This window comes from Bombus vosnesenskii, unplaced genomic scaffold (genome assembly GCF_011952255.1).
Source record: "Bombus vosnesenskii isolate JDL3184/JDL3185 unplaced genomic scaffold, Bvos_JDL3184-5_v1.1 scf7180000014105, whole genome shotgun sequence".
Lineage (NCBI taxonomy): Eukaryota > Metazoa > Arthropoda > Insecta > Hymenoptera > Apidae > Bombus > Bombus vosnesenskii.
This window is the reverse complement of record NW_022883371.1, coordinates 2,981,040-2,998,697: the sequence shown is the minus strand read 5'-3', so window position 1 is coordinate 2,998,697 and position 17,658 is coordinate 2,981,040. Positions and strand designations below refer to the sequence as shown.

General features: G+C 34.4%; 1 protein-coding gene across 11 annotated transcripts in view; it reads left to right on the top strand.

Moving 5' to 3' along the window:
* LOC117239509 (phosphatase and actin regulator 4B) overlaps window positions 1–17,658 on the top strand; it is a 392,276-nt gene that overhangs the window by 360,156 nt on the left and 14,462 nt on the right. For 8 of the 11 annotated variants that reach the window (XM_033505127.1, XM_033505126.1, XM_033505131.1 and 5 more), the window contains 4 exons: window positions 3,896–4,096; window positions 12,762–12,995; window positions 14,121–14,370; window positions 16,099–16,131. In XM_033505127.1, coding sequence (XP_033361018.1) covers window positions 3,896–4,096; window positions 12,762–12,995; window positions 14,121–14,370; window positions 16,099–16,131 — 718 coding nt within the window. The remainder of the gene's footprint in view (window positions 1–3,895; window positions 4,097–12,761; window positions 12,996–14,120; window positions 14,371–16,098; window positions 16,132–17,658) is intronic. The other 3 variants (XM_033505125.1, XM_033505124.1, XM_033505128.1) reach the window with 2 other exon arrangements.

The window sequence follows — 17,658 nt, the reverse complement described above, 5'->3', positions numbered from 1 at the left end:
AATTGCGATCGCGAAAGAAATATTTAATCTCGTTAATTTCAATCCTCGTTACGAAGATTTGATTGCGTTTGAAAGAAATAACTGAGAATATGAATTGATCGTGATTATGGCTTGATTTGCTTGGGTTTGTAGTCATTTTTTATGAAACTGTATGGAAAATGAGTGTTATAGTAAAGTAAAGATGAAAATATGGGTGGACTTTGAAAAAGCGAGAATCCTCACGAGGTTTGGATTTCAGTAGTAAAGTCAAGCATTTTTGAGCCGCTTGATTTCAGATAATTTCAGAAAAAATACTTGTTTAGCCCCTAACTGGAAAGTTTGATATTTTCCCCGTTGTATAGATATGTAGTTTTTCAAATTATTCAATGATTTTATTTATTAAATATTACATATATAAAAATTAATTTCATATACTTTAAATAACGATGTATATTGATTTGGTAAGCTTTCTGTAGTTGAAGACACTTACATTCTAAAGCTTATAAAATTCGTCATCTGATTGTGCCAATGAGATAAAAATTCAATCCAACTTCCTAGCATGCGTGATCTGTAGTTCAAGGTTACAGAATTGATAATATCGCGAAGGTAATGTTATTTATTTTTGCTGACATTATTTATGCTCGACTGAAGGTGTAACTATTCATCATTAATTGTGTATGTAAAATATATAATATTAAGGCTACTTTACTATCTAAGGACAAAATTTGCCCTCCTTTGAAGGTATGACCTTCAAAGATACCCTTTCTTTGTTTGTACCTTCAATATCATTCCCCAATAGAAAAAGAGGAATCCAAAAATGAAAACTAAAACCAGAAAATCCATTAAAATATATTCTTCCGCATATCATTCGTCGCAACGTTACATTTCCTCTAATCTAGTCAAATTTCCTTTCCTCATATCCGTCGACCTTCGTTCCACGTTAATTCGTTACATGTTGTTGGCGTTATTAGTTGAGTCGCCGTCGTCGACGATCCTCTTTCGAAGTTCCATTGGCACAGTTCCAAAGCATCGCGGAACTCCGCGAGGAAAATCCGACAGCGGAGAAGGCCAAAGCTGACGAAAATCTCGTTTCACACGGTGATCTGTCACTGCCGAATCGAGATGATTTCATCCTCGGCTACGATCCACGTGCTATTCTGCATTGACGCTTTGTAGCCTTTAATTACGATCTCGACACTGCTCGGCCATCGAATTTTTTCCGATCTTGTCTCTTTTTCCTTCCACCCATGCTATTTTGTGCACCAGTTACACGCGATCTCAAACGTTCTTGCGGACTTTTTGACGAATAACCGTTGCGGTGACAAACGATCGAGGAGAATATTGACACGTGATCCTCGTTGTTTGTCGATGTTTGTACGTGGAAATTGAGGGGATCGTGTGTGGAATTTATACGAAACGTTTGATGGGATTTCGAAGAGTAAAATAAAAGTCGTGAAATTCTTTTCCGCGCGTTGTTTCGCATCGATTTCAATTTTCGGCTTTGTGGAATCGAGGATTTGGTATGCGATAGAGTTACGCTGAATTGTCAAAAGCTACATTTTGGTCGACATCCTTAATTAGGACGATGAATCGAGAGCTGTTTGACAAATAGTCGTTAAAATAAATGATCGATGGTGTTGACTGACGAATCTGGATGTTAGTTAAAGAATTACTCAGTTGATGTAATTTGTAAAATTGGTAACTGTTACTTTCAGAACGCATAGTAAGATAAAAATATTAAATTTAAAATATGTAAGTTCTCCTTGGTCCGTACGATTTTTTACAGGCGACTATTAAAAATGAAACGTTTAAAACGATATGACCGAGATTCGTATATTTTCGAGATGAAGATCTGCAAGAAATCTGCAGTTTAGTCACCGATGACGTCCGGTTCGAAATAAAGTTTCGCGATTTCTACGCGAAAGGATGAGATAAAAAGAGAATCACGACGCGAAGCCACTGGTCAACGATCTGAATCAACATCTGGCAATCCTCCGATTTATTTCTATCTTCAATCCTTTGTTTACCACTGTAAATATTTTCCGCTTTATGTACATATTTGAAGCGTGATGCACGATGCATCGACAACAACGTTTATCTATACGTTCACTCTGAAACTAACGTTAAACGTTAGAATATATCGATTTTTACCACTTGAGAAATTAAAATAACAACTTCTATTGTTTTTTGCATATATTATCACTTGAACTAAAATTATTCGAATAAAACGGATAGTAATACTAATCGTATTCCCATCTGTTACCTCCTATCGGTATTCATTTATTCAATACGTGTCACAAATTTCCATTAGAACCATCCTCCTCAAATGAATTAAAAATCACGAATAGGTAATCTCATCAGTTGCCCTAATTACCTGTCGCAAACGATCGAAAAATCAAACGAACCAATCGTTACCTCTATAAAAACTGATTCGTTAGTGGCGAATAAATTTCCATTTATTTTTTTCTGTCGTGATTTATTATTCGTTTAGAAAATTCCTACAAACAAATTTTAATTACGAACTTGTCATAAAACTCGTTGTAAAAGTAGGAAGCTCGTTCCTCTAATCACGTAGATATCACGAAGATATCTTCGAAAAAAAAAAAAAAAAAAAAGAAGAGATGCAAATGAAGAAAAAGAGGAGTCGTGCAGTATTTTACCGGACAAGGTAACAGCTATAGCCTAATTCGCATGAACGCGACGCGTTACCAATTTTTTCCGTGGCTCATAAAGCTGGTTATAGTCACGAACGTGACGCAGAGGGTAGTTTACGCGTGAATCCTAAACGCGCGAGCTTATTATCCCAGTGTGTATGGCACGAGTTGGAGAGTAAAAGGTGGAAATGGCAATTTTGAGGCGCACTCGCAACGATATTTCCCGAGTTAGCCAAACGTGTCTCGTGGAAAGCGCAGTAAAACGAAGAACGTACGAAATAATGAAGAAGAACGACGCAATGCCAGGAAACGAAGTCGCCCCGAGTTTCGACGATTTAATGCCGAGCCATCTCCGGCCGTTTCTTTCGCCGATAAAAACACCCGTTTCCATCTGTGAAACGCGTCAAAGCGAAATACTCAACGCTTTTTAGTTTACTTACAATTAACGTTTTTTTTTAAATAATTTACCTTATGATATTAATTTTAATGTTGATAACGAAATGTGTTTTTACGTGGCTCTTTAAAAGCAAAATGTTCATTTGTTCGTAAATACGTAAATCTCTATATTTCAATACAATTCGCCACCCTATTTTACAACTGTTCTGTGTCCACCAGTTTGTAAACTAAGAAAACTGAGTTTAAATGAAGCGTAATATGATCGTGTTAGGACTTGAAAGGACTGAATATTTGTTTCTCTCTGAGTAGCATTTTTGTCATATTATCATAAATGTGTCTTCTTTCTATTAATGAGACATACGTGGATTGATCAATTACACTGTTTCTGAAAGTGGAATTGGAACAGTTAAGAGCTAAGGGGGCGAATTTTCTTCAAAAGAATTTTTCCTCTATTATCAATAACCAAAATGAATACAGATATTCGTCACAAATCGCCAAGTTCAAATATTTGTTAGAAAGTACAATTTCATATTCCAAAGATATTACAACCCGCAATGCAACCTAGAATTCCTTCAAAAAGAAGCAAACGAACGCTTGAAGAAGTTAAAGAAAAGAAACAAAAGTACAACAAACGGAACGAAAGGTACGATCTAGAACTTTCGAAAGTTTAAGACTGTTGAAAGACCAACGATTCGCTTGAAAACCAGATACTGCGTTAACGAAAGAAAGAATTCTGGATTAAAAGGTAGAAGGTGCACGAGATATAGAATCGATAAAATAGATAAAAGGCAAAACCGCTCGCGCGATCCCCGACCATTGTCTCTGGTCCCGCTCTGACCGGTCTGGAATTTTTTTTTCTGTTGCAGAGCCGAAGAAGGAAAAGACTGAACAGAGTGCAAATGGCGCGGTATCGCCGAGCGGTGAGCCGCAAGCGAATCAGGGCACGGCTACGACCGTGCCGATCTCGGTGGCACCCCCGAATTCGGGGAACCAGCAAAAGCCGAGCAGGCCGAACACCCTGGAAGCCAGGGTGGTAGCCAGGAGACTGATCTTGTTCGACACTGAGTGTGAGTACAGATATTCTGTATCACCGCGCAATTCCAACTTTTTCCGGTATTTTTATGCTGCATTTAGATCAAACGGATAAATGAAAATAAAATTTAGTAAAATAATTTAGAAAAATGAAAGAAACGAAGAACATTCGTTTGCCATTTGACGACTGCTCATCGAATGGGAAATCGGACATCAGAATGTTCTAAAAATGCACATTCGATTATTGTAAATGAATTTATGAACAAATTGCTCGATGACCGTCTACACCGAACGAATAGATGCTTTCGTTCTATATTTTGCTCCTTTAATCTAAACGTTCCTTTAAAATTTATTAGAAGCCACAGGCTAATCCTTTAGCTACTTAACTCAGAGACAACACCACCATACTGAAAACACTGTGTCGCTGTATGTGATGTATTATCAGTAGATTAACAGTAGAATATAAAATAGCTCCTTAAGTACTACATTGCATCTTATGCGATAAATGTAACGCGCAGCGACTCACGAAAATATTTTAACTTTTATAATAGAAAAGTTTTATGGATTTTTGAAATTTTATTAACACTGCAACGAGACATGACTATCGCGATCATTAGTATGTTATTAATGATAAAACAAAAGAAAGAATCGCTAGTAATTTATTTTCCAATTTACTAATCTTGTTATTGCTCAATTGCACACGCAGTCTAACAATAAATACCTGCCATAAATTGTTTGAAAGTGTTGAGCTAATTGTCTTCAACGATCCACAAAATACATCATCGTCAATAAGCCTTCCATAAATGGGAGAGATTAGATTATAAGGAGTAGGTGTTAAATATGACGGATGAGAAGTAGAAAATTTATAGAGAGATATTGCGCAGAATTTCTAAGTTTCCAGGTCATGCGATACAATTCGCGTTTTCTTAAAAATTTCATTTATTTAGTAGAGGTACTACTACCAATTGTTTAAAATTTATTCGATAGCTAAAAAGAAATTAAAATACGTACGATAAGTATATATTTAATTACTTTTGAAAGCAATTACAGAAATAGAACAGAAAGTACAAGTTATTTTATTTTCATGGTGTTTATAATAAAGTAATGAAAAATTTAATATTTCCACCGAAATATTCATAAAATCGGGATTTCTGAATTTTAGCAGTATCATTAATTATTCTCTATTCATTGCTTTATCACATATGCGTGCGTCAATTTTATTACGTTCATTAATTATTTCCAACGTGTTTCGTATACAATTTTGGAACGGTACTCTTCTCATCGCTTGTATATTTAGGTAGCCCAACATTTTCGTTGCATGCCCTGATTTTTCATTAATTTCTATGCGAAATAGTCGAAAGAACTTTTTCCATTACGTAATCACTGGACGATAAAAGGGAAACTGTAGAAAATCGAGCGCGTGATCACGCGTGTTTCGCGAAACATAAAACAAGATGATTCTAATAATACTCTGAGTTACGACAGCTCGTTAACAGGAAGTGGCGTGTATCGCGAGACATGTTCTACAAGCTGAAAGGCTGACCTGAATAAAATCGCAAATACTAAAAGTAAAAAATAACTTCCTCATAAATGTGGAACAAAATAATTAATAGCTAGAACGCCATAGTCCATGTGCCAACTAATTTACATCATTTTCCTTTGAAAGCAGAAATATACCAGAAAAATATGTTTTACGATTTTCCTACCTCACATAACATAGAAACGCTGGATTGTTTGGAGAAACTTTGTTATGGAAAATTTCAGATAAAATCGTACTGACTAAACTCTACCAAACTTTCCGCTAGAAAACTTCTATTAGAAAATTCAAATGTATTTTATATCGCTTTTCTATTGATCCTTTCAATTGCATATGATTCATTCATAACATTTCGAATGAAAGGATCGATGAATGAAGTGAAAGTAATACGACCAACGTCCATTACTTTCATACCGATTATCGGTTTTCAGATTATCAGGTTGATCGTGCTACGATTAAAATAATAACTACTGGGAAAAAGAAATAGGGCGGGAAGGGTTGAATGGCCGAGCAACGAATAACTCGACGTTATATGAAACGACGTCGCATCGATATTATACCCGCGGTGAAATTACGATTTTTTACTATTATCAGAAAACTTTCAGCCAATTTAATATCGTGATGCTCGTTACCCTTCTTTTTTTATGACGTGCTATTAAATTCCAACGACGATATCGATGTGACACGATCGAAAATGATTGCATCGTTCGCTTATGACGTTCGTTATTCCTTAGGCGAACATCGATGATAAAAATAATAATGAATTTTTAAGCAACATTATATGTTATTTATATAGAATACTTCTCCGTAAGGATGTTTAATTCCGATTAAACGCGTTGAATATTAAATAGCGTCACTAGTAGAACGTATCCTGCGATAAAAGTGAAAGAAAATGAAATTTTCCTGACCATTTAATTCTTCGTTTTAATTCCTTCCTTCGCTCTTTTTATTTCTTTCATATGTTCTTATGAGGAAATATGAAATTCAGTATTATTATATTGCAGATGGTTATAGTTTTATGAACATAATTAAATTGAAATTCTACTAAATATTATAATGATTCTAGTTTGGATACCGTGTCTATTCTATGAATTTTTGCGTCTTTACATATTCTACAACCGCATTAAATTCCGCAATTTAATTATTATCGTAATGTTGAAAAATTAAATATGATTCTAACTATCTTTTAGACTAGACTAGTTTTTTAGACGAGACTTTTAAACTTCTCCTTAGTAGAAAGGATATACAGAAGTGTATAAAGAACGAATTTGGAATAAGAGAATTTTATATAACGTGAACGATAAGCTTAAAAGTAAACCAGACATTTAATGAAAATGCAGAACAAAGAATAACGTTAAATAAACGACAGTTCAGTTGTTACAATTTAAAACGACGTAAATATAAAATAATGAACCAGAGATAACACACGTATACGAATTTACACGAGCATGAAACAAGCAACGTAGTAAAATGTTAAAGCGAGTAGAACAGAGCGCAAGTGGAAGTAATGCGTTTATGGTCAGACGTGGTTGCGCGTCATAAGTCATGAGAAGTATATCCGCTCGTAAATTCTAATATTCTCAGCTTTAGTAAATTCTTCGAGCGAAAAATCATCCAGATTAGATAATACAAAATTAAGAATAAGTAAATAAAGCATTTTTTAAATTAATCTTTGTTTTCTGTATGGATACTATCACGACTATAATGATAAAATCTGAAGGAAATTTATTACATGTACAAACAAATTCTTTTCGATTTTTGCGTATAATGGAAGTTTTTATTGTCTGAAAGAAGTCATTTCTACATCTAATATACACAAGATATGAGACGTTTATCACAAGCATACACGTAATAAAAAAGTAATATGCAGTATGAATAGTTGGCTTAAATATATAATTAATACTAAGGGGAACTACCATTAAATATCAAGATTTATTGTCAATAAATAATTTTCTCATTCTTGTGACGGTTATGTTTGCAAAAAATATCTCACAGCTTCTATGTACGTTTTTGGGTTTGTTTCAGACTTCGATAATTGTATTGTGTTCTATATCATAAACAATATTCTGCATAACACATACAGTATGCATACATTCAGAATAAGTTCCCACAAGTGTTCGAACACTTTTAATAAGCTTATGAAGTTGGCAATGTCTTAAAATCGAATCAACTCGCCCAAGCATACTAAGGAAATATTGTTTCATAACAAGAACACTGCAACGTACCGATAATTCGAACTGTCGCGAAAGTTCCCATTAAGTGCAAGAGCAAGTATAAAAGAGAAAGACGTCTTGATTTTTAAGTGGCCGCGGAAGTTCCCGTCGGTTCGATGGCGAATTTTCCCGAGAAGCTGGCGGCGAAACGATAAACTTTCATGTGCCGTCGGTTTTCGTCACGTAAATCGTCTTTAAAACTCTCGTTTACCTTCGAAACTTCAAAGTTCGCTTTTATCTTCGACTTCTGCCTAGCCCTCTACAACCACGTCCACCACTGTCGAATTTACTTTCCGACGAAATCTTCCTCCGGTACATAGACAGATATCAAGAAACAAGATCTCTGGGAAAAGCTTCTCCGTGAATTTTAAAAGGACCGTAAGGAAAACGTTCCCATTTTTTCCTCCTCGTAATAATTTCCATTTGGGAGGTGAAACTTCTTTACTTCATACACTGATAAGAGCAAGTGTCCCGTTGAATATTTAATTCTTGGAGCACGTTTGAGAAGAAACATCGATACTCACGTTTTATAGTTATATAGTATAATATTATTATTATTATGTGGTAACATATGAAGATAACAGAAGGAAAATCTGATAAGTACATTTTTGTTGAATTTCTGATTTGAATGTCAATTTGTGAATAGGAAGGAGAATTTTAATATGAAATAATTCCGAACGAAAATAACCTGCTTACCAAAAATGTAATTATTAAGTTTGAATTTTATAAGAGCTATAAAAGGATTTTAATTATTCTTGTTTTATTTAGGATTGTTCTTAACAGCATTACATTCCATCAGTTCTCCTTTTATAATTAAATGAACAAGAGCGATACTTGTACGTCTTATTCTTAGCCTCGTAAGTAGTGTCTGATGTTTTCTACTCCTTCGCCTTGAGAGACACGAAATTTCAAGACTATCGCGACTCGAGGCTCTATCTTTAATCACCCCAGGGCTGCTTCCGCTCCCTTTTAGCTCCTCTTATCCTCGCTCTGATCCTCTTTCGTTTCGAGAAAGCGTCGTTTGTTCCCTTTCACGGAATTTCGTTCGATCAGTGGATTCTCAAAGATAGGGACGCGTTCTAGAGAAATTGCATCATTTGGAGAGCACGATCTAAACTTTGAAAAATAGCGTGACAAGACGGAAACGAGGTTAGGTGACACGGTGTACGATACGATTCTTTGTTATATTGTGACTATTTCGTGATGGTATGGAGTTATGTTTGAACGTGTTGAGGATTCTCGCTGGTAGATGGTCGCGTGAAATCAAAACATTTGTCGTGAGTCGATCGTTTATTACAATTGGTAAATAGGATAATTTGCTTTATTTTGGAGGAAAAATTGTGCTGGAAGGTGATGATATGAGCGTTGGGAAAATAAAAGACGTGTGTGATCACGAAAGCACACTTATATTACGATAAATTTCAAAATGTATGTATTCGTTTTATTACGTTATATTATATATATTCATTTTATTTAAAACATCAATACTTCCTAGTATTATTAAATAGTTCGCTTTGATTAAACTAATTTTTAATAATAAAAGCTTCGTGATTAAAGTTGTAACGCATGAAATGTCTGTTTTTTTTTTTTTTTTTTTTTTTGAAGAATCACGCTTCATTGAATTTTGAAAAACACCCGTTTATATATTTGCATAGAAGATACAAATATGTAAGATGATCTACAAAGAAGCGAAGCTATTTATTAAAAAGAGAAAGATTTAGATTTTAAAATATTTATACTCAAAGGTAGACATTTAATATGTTACAACTTAACAAGTAGCTTTTATGAATATTTATGAGTACATTATATGTTTTATACGAAATATTTTGAAATTCCGTTAACACTGTTACGAGACTATCATAATTTTTAAATGAGTGCGAGAATTAATAAGATTATGCTGGTGATGTTTCAAACGAATCTGAAAATATACGTAGATATTATAAAATATTTAGCACACGTATATATTTATTTGAATGGGATACTATGATATAAAATTTTTAATGAGGCGATAATTCTTAAATAATGATTTCCTTTTAACAATTTTTTTATTATTTTCAAATCCGAGTTCCACCGCGCTTAATTAGCATCGTCTATATAAATTTTCGGGGTTACGTGCACCTGAAAGAAAATACCACAAATACCAAGTAACTGAGCGAGCTACGAATTTCTCGTGCTGGTCGCAAAAATGTTAAATAACTTCTCTGGACACCTAACCGCAAGCCAGTGTCCGAAATTTCGGCGGGAACAACTTCGCGCATAGTTCCACGAGATCGCACGAATTCCTCGAATGCCCTAACCGAAAGCTGGTGGTTTTGGAACCAATTTTCTACTCGTTAATCTTGTTAAAACTGCCAAGGATATTACTTTATTTATAATTGACATTTTAAAAATACATTCGCCCGCGGAAATATTTGGACATTTATCGTAGGAAATTCTACTGACACTTGATAAAAGCGGCAGTCTATTTAATTGGCCATTTTACAATTTTAAAAAGCAACTTTTTAAATGAACCTCGGGAAATTTCTGACAGGCTAGAGAAAAAAGGTTTTTAATGAAGTTTAAATGAAAGTTGCTCAGTGACTCACTTTATAAAATATCGAGCAACTTTTTCTGGGAAGCGACGACGTTAGAACTTGTTGATTCTGAAATACTTGGATAAACAAATTATGAACGTGTGTAGATAGAAATTAGTATGAATAGATGGCTAGATTGGCTTTTAATTAGCTACCCTTGAAGTTCGCAGAACATCGTACTTGAGTTTTTGAATAAATTCGAATAAAGATATTAGAAGATGTTAATATGGTGTAAATTACACGTTTCATACGATATGAAAAATTACTATACAAAACTACACGTTTCAAGCACTTATTTGCCTTTTCTTACTTTTACTACAAATTACAAGTTTATTTAATACATTGTACGTAAATATTGAACAATTTGAAAGATATTAATAAATTATAGACGTTTCAGTTATAAGGATATTGTGTAATAATGTAAACTTTATATCTTTTTTTTAATTAATTAACTAATTAATATAAAACGCCTTTTTTACGGATAATTGATAAAATTGATTGTAGAACAAACAGAACCAGCAGTATTCCGACTTAACAATGAATACTAAAGTGGTCACTAAAATGCATTGGGATCTGTAATAAATTCTAAATTTGCTTGTGTTATAGAATAAATAAAGAATAGCATCTGTTACTTCACAAATATGGATGACATACCAAATATCATTTACACCGATGTCGCTAGAAACTTCCCTTTTAAACCCATTTCATCAGCTTCAATGCCAAAATCACTCAACGTTCGAAAATGCGACAAATCCGTTACAAAAATAAAGAAAGAGGAAGAAGTGAGGAAAGCTTCGACAGTTTTATGCGGCAGCAAAAAGAGAGGAATTTGAAATTTAGCAAAAATCTCTGTTACATTGTGTCGTCTGGCGAATCCGCGCTGCGTTCATTTATTACGGTTTACGCGAGAATTTCTCGTGACAAATGAACCGTGACGCAAATGATACAGCGGGTGCTGGATAAAAAATGAGGAAACGGAGGACCGGGAGGAGTGGAAGTAAAGAAAGAGAAAAAGAGGAGAGAATATGAGCGTCGCAAGGGAATCCGTGGGAAAAAGTCGCGGAGGTGGAATTTCACAATTTGTCACGGCGACGAACGGAACCAGCAATGCATACTTACTTGCCAAGCTTCCGCCGGATCTATACTCCCCGATGAATCATATTTCCCGAAAGGATTGGCACACGTTTTCTCTCCTCCATCTTGGAGAGAAGTGGCCATGAATAACGTTGTCCACCGATCGTGACATTTTCGTTTCCATCGTTGCATTCCAACTGCGTTATGTGAATATGGTATAATAGAGGGGAAATTGTCATTTCGAATTGATCGAAACGAGAGATTGTTAGGATTGATTAGGTGCACTTGATAGATTGGTGGAGATCGTGGAGAGTTGATGAATTGCGAGAGAGTTATTGGGACGCTGTTAAGTGAGATTGAAGAACATGCGGAGTAAATTTAACAACGATAGGATGATGATGCGTTTCCGTGGATTATTAACGTGTTGCCTTATCTGGAAGATTGCGATAATTTTGCAGAATTAATTTTTATAGAAGATATAAAACCAAATAAAGGTCCAACAGTGAGTCAACTTCGTTTAATTGCCGTTGCATAGATTGAAAATGGAAAAATGTTGAGAATTGTTTATTGTCGGTTCTATTGGTATTGTTCTTTATAAGAATTTTATACGATGTCTGTTTTTAGTAAACATAATTTTAAGTAAATTTAATCATTCGTAATGCTACGAGGCTGAACTAGAATTTCCTTTCAAGGTATAGAATAATAAAAACGATCTCGAAGATTCTAATTTCATAGGATGTTCCTTGTCACTCGATCCAGCCTAGAGAAGTAGGGCGTTCTATATTCGAATTCAATCGGAAGTATTGAGATTCAGTCCAATAGAATATGCGATAGAACGATTCTCCAAGTGCCTAGATACGTCCACAATTCTATTACCTTACGAATCTTTAATTTAAATTGCTTTTATACTTCGTATAATTGTATTACCACTTCTACAATTCATACATGCATATTATATTAGTTTTCTACCATGTTTTGGCGTTTACAGTTATGTAATTTAATCTTCTATAATAAAAAATTATTTGCTTATAACATAAAAAATGTATAATCGATTATAGCTTTTCATTATAATCTAGAATTTATGAACCAATGATTGCTATGAATAATTTGTTAGGTATAAGTACCAATATAATACTATAATTAAATACAGTAGTATATTGACAAATATAATAAATAAAATTACTTTATAGAGAATCAATATAATAAAATTTATTAATTATATATAAAGATAATTAGTAAAATGTAATTAGTAAATAAAGTAAACGAGGTGGACTAACAAATTATTTGTTTTATCCGTTTTCAGTGGAGAAGGGGGTCCTAGACCAAAGCAGCGAAAACCAGCAGGTAATCGAGAGGTGTTATCCTCTCCCACCTCAGAATACGTTGATGTTGTCGGAACTTCCGGAACCGCCGATTCCTCTGAGCGAAATTGGGCCGATTCCGCCTCCTCCAATGTTCAGCTCTTCGAGTCCTACCCTCTTGTTGGCTAAGCAACGGCAAATACGGAATCCTTTGTCGTCCGACTACGAAGAAGAAGGTATGTACCAAAGGTCTACTGTTCATTATATATAACGTTTATTCTGCTATTGTTAACATAATATATAAATCACTGGTGTCTTTCATTTTTATTCATATACTTTAGATTGAATATATTACTATATTGATAATAAATATTGTATTATATCAATGGGTTGTTATACAAATTTATAAGTCTAGTAAAATCTTTTCATTTGTTTTTTATTTTTGTGCTCTTATTAGATTTTCAGGGTTGAACAAATTTTTGTTATATTCCAAGTTTGACTTTTTCTTAATTAAAAGGGAATTTCATTGATTATATTTACCATGTCTTGAAAATTATTCAAAAATAATTCTCAGGGTCTTTCATAATACCTACCTATAATATATTGCAACGATAGAAAAGCTGTAATTTCTAAAATTTTAAAATATGTAAACAGTAACCGTTAAATAACAATATTAAAATCGATTCAATTAAATCGTACCATAAAAATACATACTGTCGGTGCCATCAATATAGTGAGGCCGTAAAATTGGTCAGACACTAAAGTTTATTCGTTTAGAGCATCGAAACTGCAGTTTAACTCAAGATATCGAATCTATCTCAATGATATATATAAATTTGGAATTGTTTCTTTTCCTGCAGTATCTTTGAAGGTATTTTGTAAAATATATATTTCGAAGACGGCTTCTAAAAATAGATAATTCCGAGAAGCAGAAATGCGTAATTTTTATTACATTTATTACGAACAAATTTTAAACTTCGACTGGCAAAAAATTTTTGGAACCTAAAATTCGAGATACTTCTCTAAAATCTGTATGGCCTTAAATGTGGATACACCACTAGCAGTAAATTAGCATCTATTATTTTAATTAAAACTTTACTCAAAGTCAAACTTTGATGTGGCATTTTTCTCTGTTAGTATAAATAAAACAGTATCCAAAATATTTTAGTATCTTGATTTCAAAACTAAAACATTCGATATGTTTTTGTATTCTTCTTACGCATATTCCCTTTTTACACGTTAAAAACAATCTATCTAAAGATTTGTCTTTCTTAAAATCGATAATAACAACACACGGAAAACCCAATCTTTTAATTTACCAAAAACACATCTTACGATCATTTTTCCTCCGCCTATCACAGAGGACGAAGAAGACTTCGACGTGGAGGAAGAAGACAACATGTACGTGCCGAGGATGTCGCAGCCGGACCCGGCCATCGACACGTCCAGGGTCGAGGAGATCCCCGCGAAGGAGCCTAAGTTTCACGCGGTGCCGCTGAAGAGTGTGCTGAAGAAGAGGGGCTCCGGAAGTGGGCCTGGCACGCCGCAGAACACGCCAACGCAGGAGAACAGGCCGTTGACCCTTCGTCAGGAGCTGCATGCCTCCTTCAAGTTAGTGCAACAGCAAGCGATTTCTCTGCTGACGGGAAGCCCTTCAGACATCTTTCTTCTCGAAAGACTCGATGGTCATACAACAAAACAGAGAAAGAGATTCATTAAGCTCTTAATTTAAACTATCAGGAAAATTTCTTGGGAAGAGATATATTTCTATATAAGAAAGTTTCTAATTTCTATCGTTAAAAATGTTACATGAAAAAGAAATATTTCTCGAAAAGGAATTATTCAACAAAGTGCCCGCGAGTCTTTCTTTCGATCAAGCACAAGATTCGTCGCGAAACAAAACGAGTCTTCTTCGGGGTTCGGAAGCATCGATAATAAAATATCTTTTTTGGTTTAATTGTGATTTTATTGGAAGAATTTCTTGATCGTAGTCAAACGACTTTGGTATAGAGAATAAAAGATTCGACTGAAATTCAGGGCGAATTGTTTGAGTTTAATTAGCGTGCTGGTTTTAATGAAAAAACGCCTGAAAACTCTGGAGAAGCTCGTCTGGAACATCGTTCTTCACCTTCCGGCCTTGTCATCTCTCTCACGCGCACGTGCACCGTGTTCCCGCATACTCTCTTTCTTTTTCTATTGCAGGTTCCCTTTCACTCATCGTTTCGTTCAAATGGATGCGCGTCGTGCTACTTTCGATATTATTTCGACGAATTTTGGTAGTAACAATTCGATTTTCTCGATTCCGTGCACTATTTTACATTACATTCGTCGAATTTAAGCGTCATACGTTATGATGCAAAATTTAAGGAATAAAGTTCTACAATTTTTTTTAAATAGATCATTTATGTTTTAGTAGAAGCATAGTAAAACGCATTTTTTAAGTTGTAATCTGCAAACTGAGTCGATACAAAACTCTTGATATTGATGAAATTGATTTGATATTTACAAATAAATGATTTTGCGAATTTTCTACATTTTTCACAAAAACAATTATCGGCTCCGGGTACAAAGAGACTCTATATCCTTCAACTCATTAATTCACGAATATCACTACAACATGTAGTTTCCAAATTATTATGCAAGGAAACCCAGATATTTACAAAAAAAATAACACAATATTATGAATTTTCAAATTTTTTACTCAGAAGTCTTATCGAACCAAAAAAATAACTTAACGCGCACTTATAAAATTCTCAAAATTATTTATCCAACAGATTTCTGTAACTCGCAGCTTCCTCCTAATTACCGATACGCTAATGTCGTCTATTAATTATTATTAAAATCACTGTACAAGGAAAGAATTTCCAAATATTTAAATCAGAATATTCGTCGGGCAAAAGACTTTAACTTAAAGTGCACTGGGGAAAAAAGCTGAAAAAGTAACAGGAAATTTAAGTGCACTATCAAGCAGTAACATTTTATACGACGTCGTATTTCGAGCAGCAGTCAGACTATGGCAGTACATTTACCCAGCCGCGTAAACGTTATATAGGTTCCTTTACGAGGCAGCGTTTCATACGTAACAACCGAGATACTAAATCCAAAGTAAAGTACAGAGAGTGTTCCGTTTCGATTGTTAAAGCAAAAGAAGAGACGGCGACGTGTGTTTCGAAGGTTGGATCGAAGGGATCGAGAACGATGCTCCGGTGGTGAGGCGAATCTCACGAAGGGGTAGCTTCGCGCATCCGTCCATTAAAAACAAAAAAAAAGATACAACAAAAAATACATTATGTGTCAGTCACTAGTTAAAAGTATGGTATTTTTCTTATGCTTAACCAGAAGGCCACCGTTGAGGCCTAGGATGAGAATATGGTAATTGGGCATTGGTCTAACTAAGCATGCGCGAACCAATATGGTATATATACCTAAATATATATATATATATATATGTATAAATATTTGTCTTATACCCACGGCGGTTGATCGCAGAGAACCAACAGTCATCTAGTCTCTCTCTTTTTCTTAATATTTTTCTATCTCTTGTATATACACACTGGGTCTCATAACTGTGGAACCAATTAAAAGTTTTCAATTTTTGTACGTTAAATATGTTTGATATCGTACTGAGAAACTATTTATAGTCTTTCTCTTTACGAAACATAGATTGTATGTAGCGGAGAAAAGAGAAACGATAGAAATGTACTCGCAGTTTATTCTTGTTTGATAACATACAGCATAATATTTAATTATAAAAAAATTGAATTCAAGATAGAATAAAATGAATATGTAACAATAGCTTTTACAAGTTCAACTATTTAATCTTGCATACTTCTAATCAAGTTTCGTTGCATTGTAGCTGTTAAGAAATAAAAATTTTAATGTGGTTTTATTGTTACAAGGCACAGTGTATTTATATTTACTCTCTTTCATTATTCTCTTTTTATTATCTCTTTTCTCTCTCTTTTTTTGCTCTCTCCATATTTGCTCTATTTTTCTTTTTTTTTTTATATATATTTATTGTATATTTCTATTTTTCTCTGGAGACTCTTTCCTCCTTTTCTCTCTTTCTCTCTCTCTCTTTCTCTATTTCTTTTTCTTTCTATCTCTGTGTCAGCATCAGGAACGCCGTGAGCATGGTAAACCTACGACCTTAAGCATGAGAAAACCCTAGGGAAACCCATGAAAACTGTCGCCCACGCTTCACTCATCCGATTATTTGCGTTTCACGCGGCCAGAGAACCTCGAACCATCGATCGACGAGAACGAGGATCTCGAGATTCCTTATCGTTGTCAACGAATCGAGCTAGACAGTACAAAGCAGTTCGATTCGTACGTCGGCTGTAATGGATTAAGAAACGTCACCTCGGTCCGTGACGGTTCTTTGCTTCGAGTTCTTGTCTTCTTACGTTCCCAATGCCACGCGGCTTCGACGCTTTTTACGCTCGTTCGCTTTCACGACTGACGATCGAATTTTTTGGCTAAGAAACGCGTTGTTTCGGATTCACTCCTTCTTTCACAGCTTTTTCGAAGTTTTCTCGAGGAAAATAACGTTCGTCAATTTGTTTTTTAAACATTCGTGCACGATGTTCTTGAAGAATTTCTTTTAACCCTTCTGTGACATTAGCTTGGTGATTTTGAAATTTGTTACATTTATATTATAATTAATGCTTATATGACCTTAAATGCATGAAATATATCAATATTATCAAACTATAAAATATCGATATAAATGAGTATAAATGGACCATCTATTCACAAAGAAACTATCCTTGTTTTTTGTTATTTTATTATTTCCACAATTCGAACATTTCACCTTAATTCGTAGCTAGCATCTACTTTTACATTTAAAGTATTACCATACTAAAATATTTTAGAGTTTGTGACATACAATTGTTGTGC